Source organism: Mya arenaria, chromosome 9 (genome assembly GCF_026914265.1).
Source record: "Mya arenaria isolate MELC-2E11 chromosome 9, ASM2691426v1".
In the NCBI taxonomy this organism is placed as follows: Eukaryota; Metazoa; Mollusca; class Bivalvia; order Myida; family Myidae; genus Mya; species Mya arenaria.
Genome location: NC_069130.1, coordinates 61,164,029 through 61,181,237, shown reverse-complemented (window position 1 = coordinate 61,181,237; position 17,209 = coordinate 61,164,029). Strand labels below are relative to the sequence as shown.

Genomic DNA, 17,209 nt, shown 5'->3' with positions numbered 1-17,209 from the left:
GATGACGCGCACTTTGAGCATGCTCAAAACAAACGCCGTCGCTCGGCGTTATGATAAGAGCGCAATGGGACCACCGCGCAGTTAGATCTCCTGCAACGCCACTGGATCGCCTTGGGCGCACACAGAGGTTGGAGTGTGAACGCGATAGTTTTCGGTGGCGCTTGCACGGCGATCGTACGGCGTTCTCTGAGATTACACTGCGTCTCTACTGCGCTTATACGGCGCGTCTTCATATATAAGTCTTATATTTCTTATTGCGCTCTAACAACAATTATACAGAGCAACCACGGCGATCATTGCGCTGCCAATGCACTTCTATCACTTCAATCGGCGCTTGCATGACAATGAACTAACCAAAAAATAATTAAACGAATGATACATGCAAATAAACATTCATTTTATCATGATTGGTGTGCAATTAGCCCAATGAGCTATTTTCCGACATGAATAACAAACATACATAACATATCAAAATAAAAATAACAATGAGCTTGTGACCTGGAAATTAAAGTATATATGTTAAACTGAACACATATTGGAGCATGCATACAAAAACAAATAGGAAAAATAGGATTAGAGCATCGAGAACAGTAATAACACCAACAAGTTTTCCCGGCTGTACGGCCAGTCCACACGTTGATAGTTGATATACCACTGAAAAATGGTTATAGCTGTTTCAAAAGTATAACTTAAAGGGTCATATACATTGAAGTAGCAAAATTGTAAGTAGCAAAATATACAGGGGAATAATAGCTTTGTACATCGGTATGTAGTTTGTAAAACAAAACCTATAATTAATCCAGCATGATAGGAAAAATCCTTTGAAAGTATTGCTTAGAGGAGGTATGATATGTATCATGTTATTTTGATATTACACCTATCACTGTAAAAGAATGTTAATTGAAAAAGTAAATTCGTAACACCTAAACAAAATACTTGCCGAAAGAAAAACACAAGTAGTTGAATGTGTTCGACAGATGTTATATAAATGTAAACAATCATAATTAGAGTTAGAGTTTTTTCCATATTTTGTTTTCTTACTGATGGAACGTCTACACGGTTTTCGTATCTCAGATTAAAATTACAGGTCTTAAAAGTTACAGGGTTTTGAACATATTCCGGTGAGATACCATACAGACATTTGTAAGTTTCAATAGCAATGTATCTTACCCTACTCAAATGTAATGTTGGCAATTGAACTCTATGAAGAAGATTTTCGTAAGTTAAGGTGTAATCATTAAAAACATTTTTTTTAAGCTCTGTATTGAATCTTTTCCATTTTTTCTGTGTTGGTTTAAATGCTACAAAAATGCCAAACGACAGGACAGTAGTTGAAATTGGATCTGATAAAAGTTTTAAAGATAATAAGCTAGCTTAGTATTGGTTGTCAAAAATTTGCTTAGTCTTTGAAGAATATTCCATTGCTTAGCAGCTTTTTTGCACATTTTAGAAATCTGGGCATCAAAATTTAATAAACTATCTACCTCAACACCTAAAAGTTTCACTTGCTCTTCACAAACAATGGTGTGATTAAGTATATTGAATTGTTTTATTTCTTTAACAGACCTTGAGCCAACTGAAATTGCCTGAAATTTGTTAGGGTTAGCATTTGATTGGAAGTAAACCAGTTTATCAAAATGTTAATTTCTTCAAGAGTGGTCTTAACAACATCAGATTTTTTGTCACACACAGAAAGAGTATTGTCATCTGCATAATTATACAAAGGCTGCATTATTGATAAAGTAGAAGATGTCGTTTAGGAAGATGTAAAAAATTAAAGGTCCTTATATTTTTCCTTGTCGTACGCCTTTCAGGATGGAGTCCCACTCATATATATATAATATATATATATATGAAGGTCAGGCAGATCTGGACAGGATGATTCAGACTATGTAGACCTCATTCCTAGAGGACGAATTTACGGTGGGTATTTACCATTTCCCTGCCTTCTTCACATTTCCACTTCTTTTTACGGGCATGGTGTCAACTGTTTGAGAGCAAATTGAGAGATTAAATGGAGAACTGATGAAGATATCGTTGTTATAGGTAGTGCAAAACAACACGTACGCCGCCAGCGCAGTGTGAGTGCCGTGAAAGCGCAGTGCACATGCAGTTCGCGTGCCGTTACAACTCGATGCACGCACTTATATGCACAGTGCCATGCGAGCGTCTTGAGAGCGCACACATTCACCAACTGGAACTCCGTAGGAACACTTACAGTAAAACGCCATGGAGCTCCAAAGGTCGCCGTGAGACCGCCATGACACCGCCGGCTTCATGAATATATCATTCCTGCGATCTCACGGCTCTCTGTGAAATTAAACAACGCCGTGCAAACGCAGTGGCAACGCGGCTATGCGTTACATGCCCAAAACAAACGCCGTTGCTCGGCGTTCTGATAAGAGCGCAGTGGGATCGCGGTGAGCTCGCCGTAGCTGCGCAGTTAGGTCTCCTTCAACGTCACAGAATCGCCGTGGTTGCGTACAGAGGTCGCAGTCAGCGAAAAAAATGTTGTTCTGAAAGCTGCTAGGAAAGGACGACAATATGCTATGCTATTTCAATATTTTCCACTAAAACATTATTAATATCCTTGGAGATATATAAAAAAAACAAACATGTGTTTCGGCGCTTAATAATCCGTAAATTTGGCGTGATCAACATAATAGCAACACCGGCATTCCACAAGCACGCTTCTCTATATAGAAGTATGTCGAAAACGAGTAGGCCGAATTGGACCAGGCCGAAATGGTAATTGGGCCGACCCTATTGGTTGTGGGCCCAAGGACCAATAGCTTGTTCAGTCACAGGTGACTGAATCCAGCAATTCAAATAATGTATTTCAATATGCTCATGCGGTATTGGTTAGATGGTTTTCATTTAGTAGGCCGTATTGGAACAGGCCGATTTGGACACTGACCTTATTGGTAACTGGGACGAGTATTTACTGGGCCGAATTGAACAAATCATCTTTGTACCGGAAGTAACGCCTAGCGAAGGAACGTGTTCGCTAAACGGCTGTCAAAATGGACAAGATAAAAGACGGTTGGTTTAGCGAGATCAACGCGTTATGGCCTGGACAAGCTATGTCTTTACAAGTAGAAGAAATCCTCTTTCATGAGAAGTCAAAATTTCAAGATGTTATCGTATTTAAGAGGTAGATATGAGAAACTGAATGAACATCCGGACAAATAATTTCGGACAAAAGTTAAAATTAGGCATAATTTAGATTTACGATGATGGCATTAAATATTGCAATGATAAAATTGAAACAAATTTTAAGACTGGGTTGGGATTCGTTTGCTGTTTATGATAAGTTGTTCCTAAGATTTGAAATACGAGTAAAATGCACAGGGGTGCGTTGTTTTGACACATCCATTTGACCACGCCCCCCCCCCCATTAAAAAAAATCCCAGGCTTATTTATAAGGTCGGCCCAGTTGTCTATCCTAAATTATGATCGGACCTGCTTGAGGCCATCAGAATTATTAATGTCGTTCATCTTTGTCGTGATATTTTTTTTACTTTTATGTTATAAAAGGAATGGCAATATTACTATATTATAGTATATTCCATACTTTTTTAGGAGTCTATCATGAACTATTTTAATGCAACGTTTATAAATACGTTGAAACTGTTGTCTATCACAGATTATTTAGCTTGACGAAATAGGCTATTGAGCAAACAGATTTTAGGCTTAAAAGTATCACGTTTATGAAACTGTTGTCCGCATCTCAATAATATGTACCTTTTAATACGAACTTGTTAGTCTCTATCAAAGAAATATTTTAATTGATATTTATGTATGTCATACAAAAATAACCCTATCATATACCATTTCTTTTATGGACATTTGAAGGTACATATTAACAAAATCAATTGATATATTTTAATTTTTGCATCAAATATGTTCTTTGATAATATAAAGAATTGGCTTCAATTGCCAATCAATAACTTCTGCTCACAGTCTGCAGTCTATCACAGATCAATGAGCAATTGCAATGACCAACAGTTAACACAAACGCTTCCGTGGGAGGGGGGATGGCACACCCGGCACATGCCCCATCACTAAAGTCTTCAAAGTTTGCATTCTATCTCAAAGGAGTGGAAATTAATAAACTACACCTTTCAAATGCCATCATGTGCAGGCGATGTGAACTCATAAAAACAACAAATTCAAACAGCGCAACCTCCTTTAATTATGTCCTCTTGATGTTTCTTCATCCGTATATAAACAACAGTTTCCACGTCTTCCAACAATTTCCAATACTGGTGAAAATGTATCCATCATCCGTGTGATATTTGTTGAAAACAAGAAAAGCATACATGCCATAAAACTGAGAAAAAAGTTATTTTCTCCAGTCTTGTAGCAGAACGCAATCCTTGAACATGTGCAAGATATGCCATGAAGTCAATATCACCACTACTTGAAGGCCACCAATGTGTTATGTTCACTTGTATGTCTTTCTGATGTCTTCACAAATTGCTTACGTCTAGCGGACCCTTGGGGGGAGGGGTACGCCCCTTAGGTATGTCCTCTCTTGGGGAGCGGAGTACGCCCCTTAGGTATGCCCTTTCTTGGGGAGCGGAGTACGCCCCTTAGGTATGCCCTTTCTTGGGGAGCGGAGTACGCCCCTTAGGTATGCCCTCTCTAACGTCTATTCCTGAACTCTCCCCTGCTTTTAAGATAAACTTTCATAACCAGTATCACTTATTACCTTATTATTATAATAAAATTCATTAAACTTATCTTGAAGCCATATGATGGCAGATAAACAATGGTTAAAGTTAAATGAACAGTAATGTTCATTTCTATTTTTTTTATTGATAAGATTAATCCCAGTATGAAAGATTCATTTTATATTAGAAAATAAAATATATATGTTTAGGAAAGACAATTAAGAAAACCATGTTTTATGATAGACAATATTTTTTATGTAAATGATAAATAAGAAAAAATATTCTTATTGTCTATCATGAAATATATATTTCTTATTGTCTATCATGAAAAATATTTCTTACTGTCTATCAAGAATTGTTTTTATTATTGCCTATCATGAAATATTTTTCTAACTGTCTATCATAAATATTATCATATTTTATGATAGACAATAAGAATTTTTTTTTATATATTTCTTATTGTCTATCATGAAAAATATTTCTTACGGTCTATCATGAATTATTTTTATTATTGTCTATCATGAAATATTTTTCTGTCTATCATCAATTTTAATACATATGTTTAAATTAAATATTTCTTATTGTCTATCATAATTTTTTTTCTTACTGTCTATCAGGAATTATTTTCATTATTATCTATCATGAAATATTTTTCTTACTGTCTATCATAAATTTTAATAAATATATTTTATGATAGACAATACGAAAACAAATTATACATAATTACAGTAAAGCAAAAACCATGATTGACTGTAAGAAACTTACTACTTGTGTTTTCATGTAATTATAGGACAAATAAGAAAAATATAAATAATTCTTATTGTCTATCATAAATTTAAAAAACAACAACATATTTTACGATAGATAATAAGAAAAAATCTGGATAAACAGCTAAAGTTCAACATTTCAAGAATAATATTTTACGATAGACAAGAGGAACTGCGTTGATCATGAATGATAGATAATATGACAAATAAGACCACTTTTTCATGCTTCAACTATAAATTTTTCATAATTTGTTTTCAAGATTATGAAGATAGACACCAAAAATGTGTTTCTCCTTTGTTGACTTTCGTCTATAAACTCGAAGTTAGAGCAATATTAAAACCATTACCAAGATTTCCAAATCCTTTAGGCGAAGACCATGACAAAAAACGAGTTGTCGTTTCAATTTCATGTGTTCGAATCGCATCCAGAGCCTCCAATAAACTTTTTTGCCGTTTTTTGCATGGTCGCCGCCATGTTGTATCACCTAAAACGACCAATTTACGGTAGTCGAGCTACTTTACATTAATTTACAGTATATTAATAATTGTGATGCCCAATAAGAGGTCGTATAATAATCTGAGATAGACAATAGCATCGACGTATTTATAATGATGGGGGAACTGTTATTAATGATAACGTACAAAAAAAAAATGGAATTTTTATTCTATTATAAATCTTTGTAAAGGGTGACTACTTGCCCCTGTATTTCCCCATATGTGCTGAGATGACCCTGTTCATGAGGCCATCACTTTCCTCGTAGAGTAAATACCAATCTTTAAGAAAATGTACTCTTATAATATACCGAAAATAAATGCAATTTCAAACCTGAAATGCAAAAAACTTATTACTCAACGAACCAACTACTAAAATGCATTATTCCTCAGTTGCATCATTAACTGTAACAGGGTTGGTTTTGAGAGATGTTTTGATTTATTATTTTAATGTTTTATTGTAAAATATGTTGTTGTTTGTTTCAATTCAGTGTTGTTGTTTTTAAATAAATACATTCTTTTCATGCATATATTCAGGCATTTTTTTGTCTTAAATGTCAATTGATTGATACTGGTATGAAAAGGACCTTAAGCATTTTTTTTTTTTTGCAAACAGTAACACTATGTAACTTGTACAAGACTGTTGCATAGTTACTTAAATTGCAGTGTCATACACGCTTATGTTTTGCCCCCATGTCACAGTCAGAGACATGATCTAACTTAAATGTTGATGCCGCAAATTATCAAATTATTAAATTATTACGGACGCAAAAAATTGCATATTTCGTATGTTTTATACCGAGGCTGATTTAAGAGTTCAGTATGTATTCTAAATTAAAATTTTTAAAAACATGCATAAAACAATACTTTTCAGGGATCTCCAAGACCTTGTACAGACAAGAACAGTAAAATAGACAGTTAATTAATATATAAATTCATGATAGAGGTGTTCATTATTATTTGTCTCAATTTGATGGTAACTGAAACAATTCTTTTGTTTACGGAAAAGATATCAACATAGACTGCTCATACATGCCATATTTTCTGGAGACCATTCAGGGGGATTTGTTCAAAAGGCTGAAAATTCAGGGGGATTTTGGTTGTATTCAGGGGGATTTTTTTAGCAGGTCTAAGTTGGCGAAATTTTAAAGTATTTTAAGACGCAAGTACGAAAAAATGTATTCACATATAGTTTGCTTTGAAAACCTCTTAACTTTTTCATTATACAGAATTATTTTATGTAATTATGTTTTTATCATATTCTTATGATACACTGTCATGTCATACTGTAATGCACTTGCAGAACAAAATATGTTATTGGAAAAATATGTTTTCGAGACAATTAAATTTACCTTCCTCCAAAGTCTTTTAAAAAATTGTGCTTAATTCTATCAGTTTTGATGACTTTCAGACAATAAGAGAAAAGAATGAATATAATTAATTTCTTCCTTCCAAAATAGTAATATTTCTTTGCCTTTGATAATTATTACAAAGTAATTGATCACTTGTTGTAAAAGTTTCCTTTTGGCATTTCACCATTGTGGAGTTGTTTCTTAACATTCAGTTTCACTCACATACTGTGGTTTCACTCTTTGTCATTATTGCCTGATGTAAAAATAAAAAAATAAAAAAAATAAAAAAAGTTTTTGTTTTGTTTTTTTAATTTAAATTCCGGGGGATTTTTATCTCCCGCCGGGAGACCGGGAGATGGATCGAAATTCCGGGGGATTTTTTCCCCCGCGGGGGGATTTGGCATGTATGACTGCTTTTTCATTATTAAGAATTTCATGTTGTATTTCTTTCAGCAAAACATATGGCAATGTGCTCGTGTTGGACGGAGTGATACAATGCACGGAGCGGGACGAGTTCTCATATCAGGAGATGCTGGCTCTTATACCTTTAAATTCACATCCAAAGCCTCGTAAGGTAAGTTGTTATAAAGGTTCATTGTTTTCTGGTTAAAAATGTTGAGGTATAATAGTGACTTATATGTGTTCGGCTTGAGTTATTGTGGTTTGAGGGCAGCCTAGTCTAAAATAATAGACGTTCAAAATTGGATTCTTTCAATTCATGAACATCTAAATGGGTTGGTGAAAAAACAGGGTGTTTTCAAAAATATTAAAACTTATAAATTTAGAGAAGTATTTGATGTTTGAAATATAGCATATTTGACCATGTAACTTTTATAAGTATTTTGCACAAAATGTGCGTTAATTTCATACCCCCCCCCCCCCCCCCCCCCCCCCCCGGTTTAACCTCTCATTAAATTGGGTAAACAAAGCTGCTAATGACACAGACGACAGCTTTGCATATGTGAACTGTAGGTGCCCTTCTTGTACTTACCATTATGCATTGACAGTATGAAAAAACAACAACCATTAACTTGTATCTTATCGTTGGATTTTGACTTTTCGTGCACTAGGAACTAATAATGAATAACTTATAAGGGTTTTAGCACAACAATTGGCCCTATTTCAAAATTATAGTTTTAGCACATTGAACAATTGGTCCTATTTCAAAATAATTTCTCGTAAATGTTCTACAGGAGAGCCACTATCAAATTCCTTAACAACATGTTAATTATATGAAAACATGGTTGCCAGGAGTGGGGTTTGTATATTAATCTCATTAACCTTGTGGTTGCCATAAATATTGCTTGTGTTATATTTGTATAAAAAATGTCGATGAATGCCTAAATGCATTCAATAAATTGTTGTAATCCTTTGTTAACGATGTCAGATGGCATGTTTTAAATAATTTGAATATGATGTCAATTCTCACAGGATGTGTGTTTTTTCTATGAATTTTATAGCTGATGTTTGGATGTTCTGTGTTTGTTTTGTCAATTGAAGAAGTTCTGTTTGCAAAACTGTATTTGTTACTGTTGATATTTTAAAGGCCCACAAATCAATGGTTAAAAAGTTTTTCTGTAAAACTACAATTTGATTTAATATTTTATCCTTTTTAGGCATATAATAAGAAGTCATCCTTTGTTATTTTCAGGTACTTATTATAGGGGGAGGGGATGGTGGCATACTTCGGGAAGTAATAAAACACCCAGATGTAGAGCAAGTGGACCAGTGTGAGATAGACCAGGTGAACATAGGCATTGGGTTTCTATGTAAAGTTTACTTTAATTTTTAAAAATAATGGTATTCCAGGCTGTGATTTTTTAACAATTTCGAGCATTCATGGTTCTAAAACCTTTTTGGTGTTGCTTCTATGAATAATGTTTCATTTTTATAATCCTGTTGCATTATTCTGACATGGGTAACATGTTCAAAACTTCAATTTTATTTTGTACAGAGATGAAACGAAAAAATATTTATCATGTGTTTCCCAGTTAGGATAGAAAATTGTGTCCTCTGGTTGGATTTTTAATACAGACTGTACTCATGATAGATATTATTATTCTTTCTTCATGTAAAATCTGTAGTGATCAGATTTCAGTTGGCCAGTTTGCTATTGTCGGTTTAAAATCATCCAAGAGTTCAAAGCTGTTATGTTTCTAGCAGCCTGTGGATTTTAACCAGGCAGAAATTAATAAAATTGATGTTGCACTTGAAGTGTAGGCTAGGGCACACCTATATACAGTAAAACTGTGATCTCTCAAGGACGCCAGGGTCTGAGCTGAAACCTCGAGGGAACCGATGTTTCAAACAACCCGAGTTTCAATTTTCAAGTCTGTTATGAAATATCTTTCAGTGTATTTTAAGTTTTAAGTCAAACCAACTGTTTACTTTGACACCAATTATGTGTTGCATTGTGGAATTTGCTCATATGTTCAAAGGCTGTCATATATGAAATGTAAAAGAAAAACAATTATAAATGAATAAATAGTTAAGTTTATCTTTACAAAAAGCACATTTTCTAAAAAGCAACATTTAAATATGACAGTACATATTATGGCATTAGTCAGATTTAAGTTTCGAGTATCAAGGATTGATGATTGGCGCATCTTGTCTGTCTTGCGAAACTGTTCAAACTCATAATTATCCTCTAAAATGTCTTTATCAACTACCATCGGTCATGCGTAAACAGTGATAAACGTTTTTTCACACATTATCAAACTATCATTGGATTTTTTACAACTTGCGAAAATACCTAGCAATTGTTTGTTTATTTTGGAACACTGGGATAAAGTGTGAAATTATGACCTCGAGGGAGCCATAAGGTTTTGTACATGATTTGGGACCGGTTATAGTGCTTGACTCCTCGACTTATTTAGGTTTGGATGCAGCGTCAGTATATTTTATAAGAAAATAGAAGGAAAAATGTTCAGGAGCAGGCTCCAACCTCGAGGGACCGCCGGTTCTTGATCGACCGCCTGTTCGATCCACGGCATTTTTACTGTATAATTATGTAATGATATGTGAAATAACATTTCATATATACAAAAAAATTTACATCAATTATTATGTGTATATTTCCTCAATTAAGTAAAAAGTAAATTGAGTGCTGTCTGTCAGAATAGGAGTGTTTTTTTACCTTTCTTGGTAAATAGAATAAAACTAAATTACTCTGTCTTTTTCAGATGGTAATAGATGTGTCAAAGAAATACCTTCCTGAGATGGCGGAGAGTTTTTCTAGTCCCAAGCTCAATCTCCTCGTTGGGGATGGATTTGAGTTTATGAAGAAACACCAGGGTCAGTACGACGTCATCATCACAGACTCCTCAGACCCTGTGGGTAAGGCTAACTAACACACCAGTTGCTGTTTATTGCTGTTCTATGTCTATCTTGTGAATTAATCAACAACTTTCTGATGAGGCTTTAAATGCTTTTCAGTAATCTGGTTTTTTTTTGAAAAAGAAAACACACAAAACAGAAATGAGAAATCTCATCTATCATTCCACTTTGAACATTGTGTTAACACATGTATTTGTTTTAATTATCTTGCTTGGCAAATGCTATGAATGAATTTTGACCTATAAACTTGCACCGAATTAATTGAGTTATGTCCCCTTAATTATTCATTAAGAAAAAATAGGGTTGATCTCAGCCTGTGTAGTCGCTGTGGAGACATGGAGCTTGATCTTATATTCTTATAATCTTTCTTCTACAGGACCAGCGTCAACGTTGTTTCAGAAGTCCTACTATGAGTTAATGAAAACTGCGCTCAAACCAGATGGCATTCTAGCTTGTCAAGGTTGGTGCATTCTGAAATCACACTTTGAAAGCACCTTTTGAAGGTATATTCTTATTGATCCAGTTATTGTTTATGCAAGCTATGTATGGACTGTTGATAGATTTGTATTTAGTTATTAAGTCTGAATTCAATAGATTTAAAAAAAAAAAAAAAAGCTTTTTTTTTGGAAGAAAAAGTCTAGATTTTGGCTTCATGTTGGCTTCATTCAAAAAACTTGAACCTTTGCCATTAACTAAAAAAAAACATATATACAAAGTATATAGGAAGGCCCGTAACTCTAGCATTAATAATTGTCAAGTTACATTGTATGCCCCTTGTTCTACTGGCAAAAGCACAGTTGAGCATGGGCTCTGTAGCATTAGTGTTTATTGATTACAAGTACAACACAAAAGGTATCTTGCATTCTTTTAGCCACATTCTTTTAACTTTATGCATTATATTGCTTTTTAAATGACACATATTTCTACTTTTTGCACTTGTAAATGATTTCATTATTCTTATATTTTTAATATAGTTTGTGGCAATTGACTTGTTTTGCAATTTAAGTGATAACTTAACTAGCCTATTGGTGTAAATATCCTTCCACAGCTAGGACGCTCTATGTTTCTAGGTTAATTCCCAGACATTGGGATCCTTTTCCTTGCCTCTTGAGACACCTTGGACACCAATGCTGGTTTATGCCTTTGGAGAAGACTACAAAATGGAAATAATTTCACCAACTTAATATTTTTTATGATTAACTTAATATTGAGCGGAAGAAGTGTTAATTTTCTTGTTGATTTCATTCCACAGGGGAATGTTTATGGCTGCACTTGGAACTGATCAAAGGAATGCTGGCGTTCTGTCGATCCCTGTTCCCCGTGTCTGACTACGCCTTTACCACTATACCCACATACCCCAGTGGCCAAATAGGCTTTGTGCTGTGTAGTAAAAACCCTGTAAGTGTGATTGTTCTAAAACGACTTACAACAATGGCAGACTATACTATGACTACCATTCACACTTGACCAACGGCAAATTAGCTTTTTTGTTTGCAACAAAATACCTGTTAGTGTGTTGCAACATTGTCATATCTTACTGATCACAGTACAAAATGTAAGTCACTGTCATTAATATTCATGGGCTTTAAATAGGCTTGTCGTTTGTCAAAGTAGGACAATTTCGTTGGTACTTAAATCTGTGGATTTTCATTTTTTGATAAAAAAGTCGAAACATTGATCCTAAATGTCTGCAAATTCGCTGAACTAGTGCTATGTATCATGTATGTCATGCAGTTTATGACACTACAATGGGACAATATGTCAATTAGCCCAGATTCCCATGTCTATTATCGCTTGATTGGGAATTTAAAGAACAGAAATAAAGATGCACAATATCAAGGTCCAATCAAGGATATAATAAAGTTGAGCCATTGAATGTCAATTAAGAATTTTTGCAAACTGTTAAAACACAGGAAGAACGTTTAATTAACTAATTAATTAAATATTTGAACAAAGAAACAAAATCAAGTAGCGACACTCAAACAAACGAGGTAAATAATCAGTACGTTTTACATGTGCTGCACAGGAGGTTGACAATCAGCTTGTTTTACATGTGCTGACCAGGAGGTTGACAATCAGCTTGTTTTAATGTTCTGCAATGACTGGCAATGTCATACAAAAAACTGCAACAAGCAATTACTAATAATTTACTTTAATTCATTATAATTGTCAGAGGTTAAATAATTTATAATATAAACCATATTAATAGTAAAATAAACAATGATTTAGATAATTACATGTTGTACACCGCGACCATGTATATTCATATGAATACATTACATGTATACCTTTTTACATAGCCAGTATGATTTCAGAATTTAAGGTAAAATTTTCATTGGGATCTTGAATTCGTGGATAAGCCATGTTACCCACAAAATCCATAAAATATTAATGTCCTACCTAGTGATGAAACGATTATCGAGTACAATCGATAAATCGTCGCTGACAATGCTTTGTCGGCGACAATCGATAGTGGTTGTCAAAAATCGATGTCGCTAATGTTACTTCCGGTAACTACGTATGTTTTGTTATAAATGCAGTAAAAGTAGAGTAAATGTCAATTTTTCTTTTTGGTATCGTTTGTTATTAACAAATTTACTTTTTTTGTGAACGTTTTATGAAATTTAGATATTACAGGTTATTGAATGTTAAACTGGTTAACAAATATTTATTATGCTTTTACATGGATAAAATGCTAAGATAACTTACTTGATGCGGTGTGCATCGTTCTGCAAATGATGTGTAATTATTAAAAATGTGTTTTGTTGTTATGTTTTTTGTTAAGTTATTAAAGATAGAAAAAGGATATGGATATTAACTTACTGTTGAAAAAAGCATGACTATAGCATCACACGTTCTGAGTACAGGTATAACCATGTAAATGACCATGATGATACAATGTTTAAATATGTATTCCTAACTGATATTATGAACTTTCGATTATTGTCCGATAGTAAATCGAAATACTTGGTCCGATTCGATTCGATTATCGATAGAAAATGAAGTCAGATTTCAAACACCAGTCCTACGTATATTTTACAGTAATAATTATGATCTTTTATCGTCTAATGACTTCATTATTTATATCAGTATTGCGCTCTGATTTGATAAGCATATCTTCATATACCAATGTTATACGATTTCACAATTTGATATCAGCTATTCTTTATACTTCCATAAGTTTATATTGTAAAAAGTATGTCTTTATCAGTATATAATCAGTTCCAGAAGATTGAACTAAATTTGAGTTATGATTTTACTTCATATATAACAAAAGAATAAGAATTGTTTTGATTTTCCTGGGTTCATGATGTATGAACGAAACAAGGCACACTTGCAAGAAAGCGCTTCATGGAATTTGCCTGTGTGCCCTTCTGGCTTCATACAGCATGAACACACAAAGATATTAGATTTAGTCTCAAGTAAAAAAGGCTGATAAGCCCTGTGGTGTTTAGTGGACTATAGGGTTAAAACAGCTACATACATCTGTTAATTGTGATTTTGAAAGGTCTTCTGTCAATTTACTTCCTTTAGCTCTGCCTTGCTATTGTTATATCTTTTGAAATGTATTCTCAGATTTACATGTAATGTAGAGTCTCTCAGAGTTGCATGAAATATAGAGTCTCAGATTTGCATCTCAGATTGACACCTACATCAGATGTAGAGTCTCTCAGATTTACATTTATAATGTTTTGTATGTTGTTTTCAGGACACCATGTTCAGCACCCCTGTTAGAGAACTGTCTACAGAAGATGTGGCTCAAATGAAGCTCAAATATTACAACAGTGATATACACAGGGCTGCCTTTATACTGCCTGAATTTGCTAGAAAGGTAGGTGCTAAGTAATAGTTTTCATATTGTTTGCAAATGGCCTTAAGCATTTTTGGGTTATTGAAGCATCGAATGGTATAAGAGACAAGAGTTCCCTTATCCATAGTTTTCTGCTGAAAGATTTAAGTTGCTGTAACAAGTATCACATGATATAACCGCTAACTTTGAACTGCTAGACTGCACTTAGACAAACATCTGATAGATTTTGGTGGCTACAAAACTGATTAATAGTCCACACTACAATTTCAAATGCCAATAACAACAAACAGGACCTCAAAACTGTTTGAATGTCGAGTCATCGATGACATCGTCATCAATTAAAAATTGCAATGTTAGTGTGCTGTGCTAAACTGATTGACAGGCACATTTTGCTAGATGTATTGGCAAACATCAGTATATAGGCTTATAACCTGGTTATTAGAATGACAAACGTAGTTGTTAAGGCGAGCCGGCGGCTGGGCGGCGTCAAACTCACCTATGAAACTGAATAATTTTAGTATGGGTTGACATATCTTGACCAAACTTAGTATAAAGGTAGAGTTTATGGATACCTTTAATGGGTTTGCGTTTGGGGTCCCTAGGGTCAAGGTCACTGTTACTAAAAATAGAAATATGGTTGAAACTAAATAACTTAAGTTAGGGTTGACATATCTTGACCCAACTATGTATAAAGGAAGAGTTTATGGATACCTTTCATGGGATTGCATTTGGGGTCCCTAGGGTTAAGGTCCAGGTAACTGTTATTTAAAGTAGAAAAACAGTTAAAACTGAATAACTTTAGTTAGGGTTGACATATCTTGACCCAACTTGGTATAAAGGAAGAGTTTATAAATACCTTTTTTGGGATTGCATTTGGGGTCCCTAGGGTCAAGGTCAAGGTCACTGTTACTAAAAATAGAAAGAGTTGAAACTGAATAACTTTAGTTCGGGTTGTCATATCTTGACCCAACTATGCATAAAGGAAGAGTTTATGAATACCTTTTATGGGATAGCACTTTGGGTCCTTAGGGTCAAGGTCACTGTTTCTGAAAAAAGGAGAATGGTTGAAACTGAATAACTTTAATCAGGGTTCACATATCTTGACCAAACTTGGTTTATAGGAAGAGTTTATGGATACCTTTCATGGGATTGCGTTTGGGGTCCCTAGGGTCAAGGTCACTGTTACTAAAAATAGAAAAAAAAACAGTTGAAACTGAATAACTTTAGTGCGGGTTCACATATCTTGACTTGGTATGAAGGAAGAGTTTATGGAGACCTTTTTGTGGGATTGCGTTTGGGGTCCCTAGGGTCAAGGTCAGTGTTACTAAAAATAGAAAAAAAGACGCAGACTGAAGGTCTTCTGTCAATCATTGAAAACCTGATTTCGTCACATTGCTGTGTTTCTTTTATTTTGTGTGTGTGTCACAAATATGCACATATAACATACTCTTGCCTTAAAGTGATATTTAAAATCAATACATACCCATGTATAACAAACATAAATTTTGATTGATAAACATTTAGCTACTTACTGAATAATGCATTTATGGAAAATATTAATTACTGATAGCAAGATTGTAACTGTTTATTTAATAGCTGAAAACGCACAAATAAATGACTGATGGGTCCTAAAAGATTTACTGTAATCAACTATCACCTCATACGGTTCAATACACGGTGTTTTCTGACATTTCTTTCAAATTAAACATGGTATCCTTCATAAGAATCATTGTTTTCAATATATATTCATCTTTTTCAATTGAATTAATTTTGGTACTGCTTATTTGGGAGTAAAAGTGAGGCTTAGTGAGTGATAGAAATGTAAAACTTCTTCAAGCCTGTGGTAAGGAGGTTGGACTGTGTTGTATCTATTAGCTGTCAATGTGTCATGCTTTGGATGTTACATGTGCTTCTGAATAATCTCTCTTCGTGAATGTATTTGAATATAGCTTAGAAGTTAAGCATAAGCTTTAATGCCGTTATCACAATTAAAAATGTAATGACCTGTTTAAACCTGTTCGTATCTTTTAGTTGACCCATTTCATTTTATTTTCAGGTTTTGAAAACAGACACTGTTGAAAATGGAAATGCTGACCAGACCCACAATGGGACCAATTGATATGTCATGTCATATGTGCAATACTTTGCATTTAAATATGCAGGGAAGAAAGCTTTAATAAACTCTATATAACTTCTAACGTTGTTCTTTATGATTGCTGTTACATTGGTCATTTGACATACAAAGATCGATTTACGGAGTATACATCTGTTGGATTCTGCATTCTGCTATTCATTTGTTATGTTTTCAGTTATGAACCAAATTTAACACATCTTGGCACAAATGTTCACCACAGAAAGCCATGGTTGACTGAATACAGTTATGGGGTGTAAGTTAAAGGTCATGGTCACAAAACGCTCGTTTGCCTTTAATAACTTGTGAATGACTTGCTGTTGAGTCCTAAACCGTTGAGTAAATATTGGTTCAGTTAATGGCCCCTATTGATTTGAGGTCACAGGTCAAGGTCAAAGACCATGAAGTGGAAATCTTTTTTGAGGAATGATAAATTGTGTGAATGACTGACTGTTGAGTACTCAAACCATGTTTTGTTGATTTAAGCATTTATAAAGGTTTGCACTCACCCATTATGTAAATTATGCCTCACCCCGTGGTATTCCATCACTTCATAGTGTATTGAAATGTCATAAGTGATGTGAGTTAAGAGTGACCACAATTTCCAGTCATATTTAGGTGTCAGAGTTGAAGAAACAGCGAGC

The 17,209-nt window shown here is 34.2% G+C and overlaps 1 protein-coding gene across 1 annotated transcript; it reads left to right on the top strand.

Moving 5' to 3' along the window:
- Window positions 1-2,960: 2,960 nt before the first annotated feature.
- On the top strand, window positions 2,961-16,632 carry LOC128246527 (spermidine synthase-like). Its single transcript, XM_052964769.1, has 8 exons — window positions 2,961-3,154; window positions 7,741-7,861; window positions 8,939-9,031; window positions 10,470-10,623; window positions 11,000-11,083; window positions 11,876-12,021; window positions 14,333-14,455; window positions 16,491-16,632. Exons 1-8 carry the CDS (start codon window positions 3,024-3,026, stop codon window positions 16,551-16,553), a joined length of 915 nt encoding a protein of 304 aa, XP_052820729.1. The 5' UTR covers window positions 2,961-3,023; the 3' UTR covers window positions 16,554-16,632.
- The last annotated feature ends 577 nt before the right edge of the window (window positions 16,633-17,209 follow it).

What these genes read in the sequence shown, in the direction of transcription:
- LOC128246527 (XM_052964769.1), top strand. Translation starts at nt 3,024, where the DNA reads ATGGACAAGATAAAAGACGGTTGGTTTAGCGAGATCAACGCGTTATGG. An exon ending in GATGTTATCGTATTTAAGAG is followed by an intron (nt 3,155 to 7,740) that starts GTAGATATGAGA and finishes TATTTCTTTCAG; the next exon opens with CAAAACATATGGCAATGTGC. An exon ending in TGCCTGAATTTGCTAGAAAG is followed by an intron (nt 14,456 to 16,490) that starts GTAGGTGCTAAG and finishes TTTTATTTTCAG; the next exon opens with GTTTTGAAAACAGACACTGT.